The 12858-nt window shown below is 41.5% G+C and overlaps 1 protein-coding gene across 6 annotated transcripts in view; it reads right to left on the bottom strand.

The window, feature by feature from the left end:
- LOC122542084 (CCR4-NOT transcription complex subunit 3-like) overlaps positions 1–12858 on the bottom strand; it is an 89336-nt gene that overhangs the window by 20554 nt on the left and 55924 nt on the right. For 4 of the 6 annotated variants that reach the window (XM_087978191.1, XM_087978192.1, XM_087978193.1 and 1 more), the window contains exons 7-12: positions 11979–12023; positions 11796–11864; positions 9626–9845; positions 8215–8357; positions 7406–7459; positions 5308–5480 (exon numbers count right to left, since the gene is read on the bottom strand). In XM_087978191.1, the coding sequence (XP_087834317.1) occupies positions 5308–5480; positions 7406–7459; positions 8215–8357; positions 9626–9845; positions 11796–11864; positions 11979–12023 (704 nt within the window). The remainder of the gene's footprint in view (positions 1–5307; positions 5481–7405; positions 7460–8214; positions 8358–9625; positions 9846–11795; positions 11865–11978; positions 12024–12858) is intronic. The other 2 variants (XM_087978190.1, XM_043679427.1) reach the window with 2 other exon arrangements.

Raw genomic sequence — 12858 nt, 5'->3', positions numbered from 1 at the left:
AGAGTCCAAACAATCTTAAAGAAAATCAATGTAAATGTGCCTTATGTCCCACTAATTAAATCTAGTACACCAAACAGCTATTTTTTACTTAACTCTTAGGACATCAGGGCATCTAACCACCCCCGAGGACAAACAACACTACACAATTCATTCCTTTCTCAGATCTCTGCACATTTAATTCACTGTAGGAAGGTGGGCTTGGAAGCTTTCTGAAAACACTGGCCTGTACAAATCCAGAAGGTAAATAGAGTGATCATCCCCCAAATCAGAGAAAACCCTTTTCACCTCAGACATCCTTTTATCATCAGAGCTGCCATTTAATGCTGAATAATTGCAAACTCTGCTGTAGACCCACTTATAATACATTGTCCTGGTCAGGAGTTTAGAGTGGACTAATTTCCTAAGGAACTGGGTCAAATGCTCAAACACGTTTCAAATTGCAACATGGCTCATTCGTGCTTGTTACAAATGACACATGCAGAGATTCAATCGCTGCATCAACCTTGTGCCTTTTGAAATACCCAGGTTAGGAAGTCTATAGTTTTCCATTGCTTTCTCTATGGCAACCACTGCCTCTCAGTTGACTTGCCAAATAATCAGTTCCCTTTTCTCAAGGCATATAAATTGCTATTGCTTGAAATTCTGCATTTTTCCTGTTTATTCCAGTTAAGTGCAAGATGAAAAATTTCAGCATAACTCACTTCACTTAAGACAATCACAGATAGAGGGAAAGACTACAATAATTTATCTGGACCGGATTCTGAACCCAAGTACCAGAGAGCAACGAGAAATGTTGGTGAATGCAAGCCACACTTCAGGATTCATTTTGCAGATGAAGCTGACAATCCAGTGCATACTGAGGAAATCCTGGACAGTCAGGTGTATCTTTCAGGCCTCATCTCCAAAACAGCCCCATACCCAGCAAAATACTTTGAAATCCAGTTAACATTACATAGACAAGTGCATCAGTTCCTTTACATAAATAGCAGAAATGAGTGTGCTTATTCAAATTGTCATATCATTTGAAGGAAAAGCTAGTCAAAGTACCAAAAGAACACAAATGTACAAGATCTTTAACAACTGACTCATTACACAGTTCAGTTTAAATTTCCACATGGAGTACACAAAACAGTGCTCCTTCAGTACTGCACCGGATTTCAACTTTAGAACAGTACAAGCCCTTTGGCCTTTAATGTTGTGCCGAATTTTTAACCTTCTAAAGGTCAGACCAACCATTTATTGTACTACATTTCGTATGCCTATCCAAGAGTCGCTTAAATGTCCTTAATGTCTCTGACTACACCACTACTACCAGCAGTGCATTCCATGCACCTACCACTATGTAAATCACCTACCTCTGATACCTCCCCTAACCTTCCTCCAATCACCTTAAAATTATGTCCCTTGTGATAGACATTTTCATCATGGGAAAAAGTCTTGGCTATCCACTCTATGAAGTCACCTCTCATCCTCCTTTGCTCACTCAACCTTTCTTTATAAGCCACACCCTCCAGTCCAGGCAACCTCCTGGTAAATCTTTTCTGCACCCTCTCTAAAGCTCCCACATTCTTCCAATGAGGCGACCAGAACTGAACAGTATTCCAAGTGTGCTCTAATCAGGGATCTATAGAGCTGCAGCAAACCTCACGGCTCTTAAACTCAGTTCTCCTGCTAATGAAAGCCAATACACCATATGCTTTCTTAACCCTTTCAACTCGAGTGGCAAGTTTAAAGGATCTAAGGACATGGATCCCAAGAGCCCTCTGAACCTCCACACTTCCAAGAATCCTGCCTTTACTCCTGTATTCTGCATTCAAATTCAGCCTTCCAAAGTGAATGCTTTCACACTTTTCCAGGTTGAATGCCATCTGCCACTTCTCAGCCCAGTTCTGCATCTTGTCAAGGTCCCGTTGCAAACTGTAACAACCCTCCACACTATCCACAACTCACCAGCGTTCATGTCATCACAAACTTACTAAATCACCTTTCCACTTCCTCATCCAAGTCCTTTATAAAAAAATCAGAGCAGAGGTCCCAAAACCAATCCCTGTGGAACACCACTGGTCACCGAGCTCCAGGCTGAATACGTTTCATCTATCACCACCCTATTTTCGATGGGCCAGCCAATTCTGTATCCAGACAGCAGCCTTCCTTGGGGAACCATATCAAACACCTTGCTATAATACACATACACCACATCTACTGCTCTACCTTCAATGAGCTTTGTCACATTCTCAAAGAATTAGGTTTGTGAGGCATGACTTGCCCTTCTCAAAGCCATGCTATCAAACTATGATTTTCCAAGTAAACGTAAATCCGGTCCCTCAATCCTCTCCAAAACTTTGCCCACCATTGACATAAGACTGACTGTAATTCCCAGGATTATCCCCATTAAGGAATAACATTTGCTACTCTCTAATCACCTGGCACTACTCCAGTGGACAGTGAGGATACAAAAAAAATGTCAGCAAAGGTGCAGCAATCTCTACCCTCACTTCCTGAAGTAACGTTGGGTACATCCCTTCTGCTCCAAGGGATTTATTTATCCTCATGTTTTCCAAAATTTTCAGCACATCCTCCTTCCTACGTTTAAGCGTATCAGTCCTCAAACTCAAGGTCCCTTAAGTGAATACTAAAACAAAGTATTCATTAAGGTCCTCCCCTACTTTCTGACTGCAGATGCAAGTTCCCTCCACTATCCACACCCTCACTCTGGCCATCTCTTGTTCCTCATGTGGAGAATACCTTCAGAATTTTCCTTAATCCTACCCGCCATGGCATTTTCATGCCCCCTTCCAGCTCTCCAAAGTCCATTCTTCAGTTCTTTCCTGGCTACCTTGTAACCCTCAAGTTCTGTCTGATCATTACCTCCTCAACCTTAAGTAAGCTTCCTCCATCTTGAATAGACGTTCCACATCCTTGTCACCCAAGGTTCTTTCAACCTACCATCCCTTCCTTGCCTCAGTGGGACAAACTTGTCCAGCACTATCAGCAAGTGCTTCCTAAAACACTTCCACATTTCTGTCGTGCTTTTCCATGAGAATATCTGTTCCCAATTCAGGCACCCCAGTTCCTGCCTAATAGTAAAATTCCCCCTCCCCCGATTAAATACTTTCCCACACCATCTGCAACTATCCCCCTCCATGAGTATAGTAAAAGGTCAGGGAGTTGTGATCACTGTCACAAAATGCTCTCCCACTGAGAGATCAGACATCTGGCATGGTTCATTGCCCAGCACGAAATCCAATATGGACTCCCTTCTAATAAGCTCGTCTATATATTATGTCAGGAACCCTTCCTGGACATAGTTCAAACACTTTGGGACAGTTTTTGATAGGTGAGTAGGTTCCAATCAACTTTAAAGTCACCCATGTCAACAACCCTGTTACATCTGCACCTTTCCAAAATCTGCTCCTCTGTCTGTTGCTATGAGGGGGCCTGTAGAAAATTCCCAATAAAGTGACTGCTGCTTTCCTGTTTCTGACTTCCACCCACACTGACTCTGTAGACAAACCCTCCTCACCAACCACCCTTTCTGCAGCTGTGATGCTATCCTGATTAGCAAAGTCATTCCTCCACCCCTACCAGGCTTTTGATGTTTCAAAAGGTGAACATCCAACAACCATACCTGCCTCTGTGATACCTAAGTCTCCATAATGACCACATAGTTCCAAGTACTGATCCACACTCTCAGGAGTTAGTCACCCTTATTCCTCTCACTACTTGCATTAAAATAGACACATTTCAACCCATCACACTGACAACCTTTGCCCTATCAAGGGCCTATCCCTCCTCACAGGGACTCTGCACGCTGTACCTCGCTGTTCACTACCTACTCCATCATCTGATCCATAGCTCAGGTTCCCAACCCCCTGCCAATCTAGTTTAAACTCTCCCAAAGAGCTCTAGCCATCCGCCCACCTAGGATATTTGTGTCCCTCCAGTTCAGGTGCAACTTGTCCTTCTTGTACAGGTCCCACCTTCCCCAGAAGGTACCCCAATGATCCAAATACAAAGCCCTCCCTCCTACACCAGCCTGCAACCACGTGCTTACCTGTACTCACGCTCTATTCTCAGCCCCAATAGCTTGTGGAACTGGTAGCAATCCTGAGATTACTTCTCTTTAGCTTACAATCTAACTCCCTATATTGTCTTTTCAGGTCCATCTCCCTTTCCCTACTTATGTCATTGGTACTGATGTGTACCACAAATTCTGGCTGCTATCCACCCCCTTAAGAATCCTGTAGACTCGACTGGAGACATTCCTGACTCTGGCACCCAGGAGTCTTGCTCACGATCACAGCATTTCCTGTCTTCTCCTCTCACGATTGAATGTATTATCACTATTGCTCTCCTATTCTTCTCCCCTTCTCTTCTGAGAGAGAGAGCCAGGCTCAGTACCAGAAATCTGGCTGCTGTGGCTTTCCCCTGGTAGGTCACCCCCAACAGTATCCAAAACTGTATACTTATTAGTGCAGGGAGCCCCTGAGGCTGTTCCCTTCAATGCGCCTATTCCCTTTTCCTCTCCAAAGTCACCCAGCTACCTTTATCCTGTAACTTAGTTGTGACAACCTCCCTGTAACCCCCTTAGCCTCCCGAATGATCCGAAGTTCATCCAGCTCCAGCTCCCTAATGCAGTCTGAGGGGAGCTGGGGTTAGGTGCACTTCTTGCAGACGAAGTCAGTAGGGACACTAGTGGTGACCCTCACCACCGACATCCTGCAAGAGGAGCACGCAAATGCCCTAGGCTCCATCCCTTCTGCTCCAAGTTGCCAAGAGGTATTGAATAAATGAAAAACAAAAAAGTCCTACCTCACTAACCCTCCACACAGTATTTATTTTTGTTTAGAGGTGAGGATGGGTGGGAAACACTACACGTGCAGCGTCTTGGGTTTAGCCACAGCCCAAACATCTGTTCACGTGCCCAGCAATTCCCATGTCTGTGTATTCTACTGTTGAGCCTTCGCTCCGCCTATTCACAAGGTAAGTATTTAGAGGAAGGTTACCTCCCAGCAGCTCCTTCAGATTCTAGACAGGCACGACAGTGAGGTTGGAATTTGACCTTCTGACTGATGCAAAAAAAAACTATCGACTGACTGAAGCTGGGTTTGACCAGAACTACCAAGTACACCTTTCACTTTAATACAATGAAAAGGCAAATTCTCCAATGGACACAAAGTATGATACTGATGTGGTATCCTTCTTCACTTAAAGCTATGTTAAAGAATAAGACACTTTAAAAAAGGTGTTAAAAGTAGTGTCAACTTCTAAAGGACAATACTGGGACAGGACAATGCCTGCACTTACAGAGAATAGGTCTTGCTAGATTGCAGCAGCTTGTTTCCCCCATTGCTGGATCCATTCGAGGGCAGGGTCGGTGTTTTTGTGCTGTTCAACCCCTGCGCACTCTGGGAAATAGAAATGGATGGAGGGAGATTGTTACCATGGTGAGTCTTGCTGCCAAGAACCTTTGCAGGAGACTGAGGATGGAAAAAAAAGCAAAGTATAAATACAACGCAAGTGAGAAATTTTTACCCGATGGCAAATTTTTCCCCTTAGTCTTTTTTCACTTTTCCCTGCCACTGCACTTGTTTAAAATCTATTAATTTTTCACCTCCCAGTTCTGATATAACATCACCAACATAAAACATTAATTCTTTCTCTCTTTATAGATGCTGCCTGACAGGTTGAGTGCTTCCAGCATGTGCTCTTATGTCGGATTCCCAGCATCCACAATATTTTTAAGGCAGACTTTACATTAGAAACTGGGAAATAGTGAAGCTCATGAGTTGTCTATGCTATATGATGAGAAAGATATAGCAAGGTTCAATGATCATTGCAGTTCCTCACAGCAGGGGGAATTTCAGCTGCATCTCAAAGTCACAATGGGAGAGGTATTCAGACATTCTAATTTAAAATGCTTCAGTGCAAATTCTGAGCATTAACCTGCTACTTGAAGGAGACAGAAAATGGACAGTGAAATAAAAATAGGAATTGCTGGAGAAACCCAGGAGGTCTGGAAGCACCTGTGGAGAGAGAAGCAAGAATTAAAATGTTAAGTCCAAGATGAAGCTTTGGAGAAGAAATAAGGCAGATTAGACTTGAAACATGAACTATTTCCCTCTCCACAGATGGAATCAGACCTGCTACTCTCTATTTCCTTGGGTGTTTGGCATTCCAGTACACTGCATTTTCTAATAAAAGCAAAGTGAATGCTTTCTCAGAGACAAAAGGAACTAAAAGAACAAACTGCTCTTGGATGCATCTCATCTCCCAGTAGCCACTTAAGGTATGCTACAGGCAAAGATTTGATCCCTGCCTGGACTCTTAAGACAAATAGCGGCTGGCAAAATTTAAAAACACAATTACCGTCAAATCTAGTTGTGATGGGGCAGGGAATTTGGAATATAAATAGTGGACCATTTGACACCTCAAACCTGCCCTGCCATTCAACATGACTGATTCATGCAAGGTCTCAATTCCTCTCATACCAGCTGACAGCCCTCAACCCCTGATATTTCAAAAACCTATCGACTCCATCTAATCTCCAAAGCTCTCTGGGGTAGGGAATTTCAGACATTCAGTAGCCTCAAACTGCTTTGCAATTCAGTTTTAACTGAGTGCTTTGTTGAGTAACTATGTCCCTTAGTTCAAGACTCCACCACGAACAGAAACATCTCAACATTTACCATCAAGCCGCCCCAGAATTTTGCACATTTCAATTAAGATCCACTTCATTCTTTTAAAAAGGTGATGAATAAAGGCCTAGCTTGTTTTAACTGTTCTTGATAAGTCAACCCCTTCTTCCCAAGGAATCTCTTCTGAACTGCCTCCAATGCCAGTACATCCTTAAGTTTGGGGATCAAAACTGCACAGTCCTCCAGATGCAGCCTCATCAGCAGCCTGATGCATCCAGCCCAAACAAACAAACAAACAAACAATCACATTGTAATTATATAAGTCCTATGGGAAGGCAATGGTCTCTTGGTATTATCGCTGGACTGTTAATTGGGAAACCCAGGAATGTTCGAGAGACGCTGGTTTAAATCTTGCCAAGGCAGATAGTCATATTTGACTTCTTTAAAAATTGGAATTAAGAGTCTGAAACAAATTGGAAAACCCCATCTAGTTCACTAATGCCCTTCAGAGAAGGAAAGTGCCATCCTTCCTGGTCTGGACTAAATGTGCTAGCAACGTGGTTGATTAACTGCCCTCTAGGATGGGCAAATAATGCTGGCCAAGCCAGCCATATCGTCATCCCGTGAATGAGTAAAACGAATCCAATCAATAATGATTTTTCTTCCCCAGGAATAGCTGCAGTCATTACATGTTACACAAGATAGAACTTTGTTATAAAGAACGCATGTGAAAGATGTGCAAATTACTTGCTTGAAAAGAAACTGACCAAGCTCATTTCGCTGTCTGACCTACTCCGCTTGCGTTCATCTTCATGATTTTCCTGTGAATGAAGCATTTCAAAGTTAGCACTGGTAAAAATTTCAACACCACAATGATGATTCTTTGGATTAACATATTCCCTTCATACAGAACATAGTAGGAATCACTTAAGTTCCATCCATATTCTGTTGGGAATTAGATTCTCTCAAACAATAGGGGCATAATGGGCTTCAAAATAACTGCACCAGTTGAACTGTGCCAAATTTTCTAGATTTTCCAATGTTGGCCAAAGGCCATGAGTAGGTAAAAGCAGACTTGCCAGTGACAAACCTAATCAAATGACCAAAAACCCAACGTTCAGACACAAAGTACCCTCTACAGATTAGGTTCTGGTAGCACACTGCTGCCTGTAGGATGGGACAGCCGAGCAAACACCATCTAGGGGAGTGCTGGAAAAAAAATCCTGCTCCAAATGTAGTAGCTCAATTCTAAATCAAAGTAATTTGGACATGCATCAAAACATTGAAAAATCAGTGTCTAACCAGCATCTTACACAGGACAATTAAGCAAGGCTGATTATTTCACTGGCACTATAGCATCATTGACTAGCAAGTAAAAAAAAGTTTATCCTCTGCCCAAGTATGATCCACGGAGTTAGTGGAGGGGGGAGGGTTTGATGATGCATGTAGCGCACATTAACATAAATTACTGTCTGACCTTCACAGCCACTTGCTAAGTAGGGGCAGATGTCAGTATGCCTCTAATGTGGACGTAGAAGCAGAAGGTTCACATTTATCACAAAGCACAGTTACTCACCACAGACTGATTGGCTGGACTGAGCGGGACAGGAGAACTTGAGGTTGTAGAGGTGGGAGTGCTGTTACACTGGTTAAAAAGTTCATCTTCCACATTGCTGTTACTATTGCTTGCTGGTGATGTTGCCATTATTGAGGTTTGTGCTGGAAAAATGGAATGAGACCCATTACAACCAGCATATAATTGCTCAGGTTCAAATACATCCACAACAAAGCACAGTAGTCTTACTGAGACATAATAGGGAGGAGTATGCCCCTCCTTACTCAGTGTTAACAGGCCTACTGGCCTAACACTCGACACACCCTTTAGTTACCACCTGACACTTCCTCCAAGCCATATACCAATTTAGGTATTCTAAGCCAAACGAGTTACTTAATTGTTTTCCCTGATTGGTAAGCAGGACTCAGCTGTAATGATTCAAATGGCTGGCTTGTCAGTGACACTGTACAGCAGCCAATCAGCCTACATGATTTTTCTCAAGTCAAACCTGCCAATTCAGAATCTTGTTACATCACACATTGTGCTCAGGCTTTGGTGGTTTAGATGCTTCTTTCTTCTTCTTAATCCCAACTTTGGTTTACTGCTCTTTACCCGATCTAACTTGTGCTCATCACTATGCCTTTAACTTCTCAATTGATTATTCCAAACAGCTGCCAATCATTTGCTAATCATGTTAGTGAACATTTGTTAATTAGAAATGACTAATTCCCATTAATATCCAGTCCAGTCAACCACTCCATTCAAATTACTCAGTAATTAATACTTTATTTGTACCACAACTGCTCTTATTCTAAAGAGAAATTACTAAACTTTTCAAGAGAACACCTTGCACTCTCCATGTCTAGCTACGACGTCTGTGAATCCCTTGAACTTCTATTACTTTGCTCTTTACTCCACCTGCACTCATTAATGGGGATGACTAAAGTCATAGACTATCACCTTAGCATTACTTTTATTGAAATATTGATCTCTTTGTATTTACTTGCAATACAATGAGCTGCCAGCCTACAAGCTATGACCAACTTGAGTCACTATAATCAGTGGGCTTATAGCTTCTATAACTTAATATGAGCCTTGGAACTCACCGATTATCCTTTGTTATTCATTCTAAACCGCTTGTTACCAGCTCCACCAACAAGGAGTACTTCTTGACGGCTTTACATGACACAAAGAGTATAAGACATACCAAATCTTTAAAATAAAAATTCTGAGGGAATAATCTCCAACTCAGACAAGTCCAAACTGAACAGGTAGAAACCCAAGCTGTAGATCTTCTTCTAAATACAGGCACACAGTCCGCACATGTCTGCTTTAGCCAGTAAAAGTCACCTCCCATTGGTCAGCTTAGAGCAGCTCTGCCATTGGTTGGAGACATACCACCTGACATGCAGCAAAATGAGAATACTCTTACCTATCTCCTCAAGATCAAGATCATCGTATAAAAATTCATTTTCTTTAAAGTCCGGGTCCTGAGATGAATCAACATAGTATTCAACATCATCTTTGATCTTCTTAATCTGGTCCACTTCTATCGTGCTGTTGTCTAACATGCGCAGCAGAGTTTCCAGCATTTTAATGTGATACCTGTGCCTCTCGATGTGTTGCTTCAATTCTTCTAACCTGTCTTGTTTCTGCAGAAAGATTTCCATGGGTTAAATAAAGGGCTAAGCAATCAGTTCAGATTTAGAAAATCACACTTGAAAAAGATTACATTATTATTTCAAGATTAATGGATGTTTACACACTTTATCTCAGTAATAAGATAAACTATCAAAATATAATTAGTCCATAGATTGCGAATCATATCACATCAACAATGTATTTCTCTGACTTTTATTGTTCTCTCAGCCATTGCTTTTGGAGTGTTGTTACTGTGGTTTTCTCGGCAGAAGCCACAGCTAGATTATACAAAGCCAGGTCCCATAAACGGCAGCAAGACGAATGGTTGGTTAATCTGTTTTGGAGATGTTAGTTGAAGCATGGATTCTGGTCAGGTCACTGGAAGAAATATCTACTCTTCTTCAAAACTGTGCCATAGAATATTAGATATCTTTCCGAATAGGGAAGTGCTGACTCAGTTCAATGTTTTGTCTGAGATACTGCACAACTGACACTCCAGTCCTCCATGGTACTGCAATATAGTGCTAGCCTAGATTATGCACTTGGCTTGAACCCACAACCTTCTGGCTTAAAGGTTAGGATGCCTCTGTCTGTGCCAAGCTGATACAGCCTAAAATCCACGACATATTTCTGCTTCACAGCGAGTTTCTGACAGCATCTCTGTGAACAATCCTCTGTTGCTTGGCTGCCAGGCGAAAAAGTCATGATGTACCTTTAAAACTGGTATGACATACCAAATAGTATTTACAGCAATCACATTGCCGACCTAAAAGCTGTTTGAAAACATATTCATTAAAAGTATTGAAGTAAACAAGTCTTGTAAAGAAAGTTTTAAGGTTCTTTTAACAAATGTTTAGACAATTGCTCTTACTAAAGCTATCAATGACTGCATTTATACAGCACTTTTTGCTGGAAAGAAACATTTTTCAGTGTTTCAGTGGCACAATCAGACAAAAACAAACACCATGAGTATTCAAGAAGAGACAAAAATTCCAAAGTGACAGGAAAAGACAAGGGGATTTGCTGCGCTAATTTTTACAGACAGCTGGTATGGACATTATAGGCTGAATGTCCCTTCTACTTTAGATTTTATGAAATAGACGAGGAAATATTAGGAGGATTAATGAAAGATTCATTCAAGAGAATGGCCTTAAAGGGAGTGAGAGATGGGAACTAAAGGAGTGTATAAAGAGAGAAGTCTCAAAGAATGAAAGGTTCATAAGAGCTTGAGGTCGGGGCAAGAGAGGAAAGGCTGTTGAGTTGGTGATGATTTCAGAGATTGGCAGGGGCAAGCATGGAAAGCTTTAGACATGAGTAAGAATTTTAAAACTGAGGCACTGAAGTACTGGAAGCAGTAACACAGGGTCAATGAGTAATCAAAACTTGATGAGGGATAACACATGAGCAGAAGGTTGTTGAATCATCTAGTTTTTGGACTGTGGAGAATGGAAGGCCAATATTGGAAGAACCAAGATTGGAAATAAAAAAAAAGCTTTCAGTGTTAGATGAGCAATGTTACAAGGGTGGAGGTACTTAATTTTTGTGAGGAACAGAATTAAGTCAGAAGCTCAACTGCAGGTTGAATATTGTGCTAAGATTGCAAACAACCTGGTTCAGTTGAACAGAATGGGCACCAAAGTTGTTAAAGGGAAGCGACAGCATTGTGACAGGGACTGAAGATAATGACTTCAGTCTCTTCAATGTTTAATGGGAGAAAACATGTTAACAATACATTCTTGTGACAACTGTGACTTGCTGAATAAACTAGAAATACCCATAACTAATAACATGCAGAGTTAACAAGGTAAAGAAAACTGCAATCACAAAATGAATACGCAGAAAGCCTGGTGTTATATTCAATAGGTGGTACCTTTGCACAGGGTATTGCAGGAGTGTGAAATACATCACAGGGTCTCTGACTAATGGTGGGCTGCGTACTAAAGTATTTACTGAATTCCTACCTCTTTTTCACCTTTCTTTTTCCTTGTCACCGCAGACAAAGTTTCCATTTCACTTTCAAAAAGGTCAACCTGGGAGCAAAAAGATGATTATCTTCACATATTTACATGGCATTGCATGAGGCTCAAAAATAAATTAACTGTGTTGAAAAGAAATTCAAAATTAAATTAGCCAAATTGACTCACCTGCATATTTAATGTGTCTATCGTATTCTGAAATGAAAGACAGATCTTGAAAAAACAGGTTTGCACAATTAATTAGAATCCCTCTCCAATTGTCAATATTTTACATATTTTACTCTCAGGACTGCTCATCAAAAAGCCTTGCAAGGCAAACAGACCATACACTGATCTGCCATTTAGTAGGGATATAATTACAACTCAGATGGGCCTAGTGGTGCAGTGGTCCCCAACTCAGAGCCAGGAGGCCCAGGATCAAATCCCACCCACTTCAGTGGTGTATCATAACATCTCCAGACTAGTTAATTAGAAAATATTACCTATTTCTCAAGCAGAAGATCTGGGTTCATGTCCCACCTGCCCTAGAGTGTGTCATTACATGTCCAAACTAGCCGGTTAACTTTAGCAGAGTGGTGCAGCGGGAGTGTGCTGAGTCCATAAGTCAGAGCTCAATAGATTCAAATCATCCTCTGATATTTACTGTCTCATAACTCCCAAAACAACATTTGCTGCCTTTGCCATTAATCTGATGTCACATGGCGTAATGGATAATGCATCTGATTTTGGGGTGGATTGTGATGTTATCAGAATATTGCAAATTTGGGTCCTGTTGTGATTTTTTTTGGTGCTCTTGCAGTGGTCACGTCCCTATCTCTAAGACAGAAGGCCAGGTTCTAGTCCTACCTTTTTCAGGGGTGTCATTACATATCTGAACAGGTTGTTTAAAAACATTTATAACTGCAACATAGATGTGTCTTGTAGCACAGCAGCAGTGTCCTTATCTCAGGGCCAGAAGATCTGGTTCATGCCTCACCTGCCTGCTATGTGCTATCGCATGTCTAAACAGGTTGATTAAAATAACTATAATTGTAAAATAACTATAATT

The sequence above is a fragment of the Chiloscyllium plagiosum genome, unplaced genomic scaffold (genome assembly GCF_037043375.1).
Source record: "Chiloscyllium plagiosum isolate Xiang-an unplaced genomic scaffold, Cpla_swu_hap1 HiC_scaffold_33, whole genome shotgun sequence".
In the NCBI taxonomy this organism is placed as follows: domain Eukaryota; kingdom Metazoa; phylum Chordata; class Chondrichthyes; order Orectolobiformes; family Hemiscylliidae; genus Chiloscyllium; species Chiloscyllium plagiosum.
The sequence above is the reverse complement of the archived record's forward strand: the minus strand, read 5'-3'. Positions and strand labels throughout refer to the sequence as shown.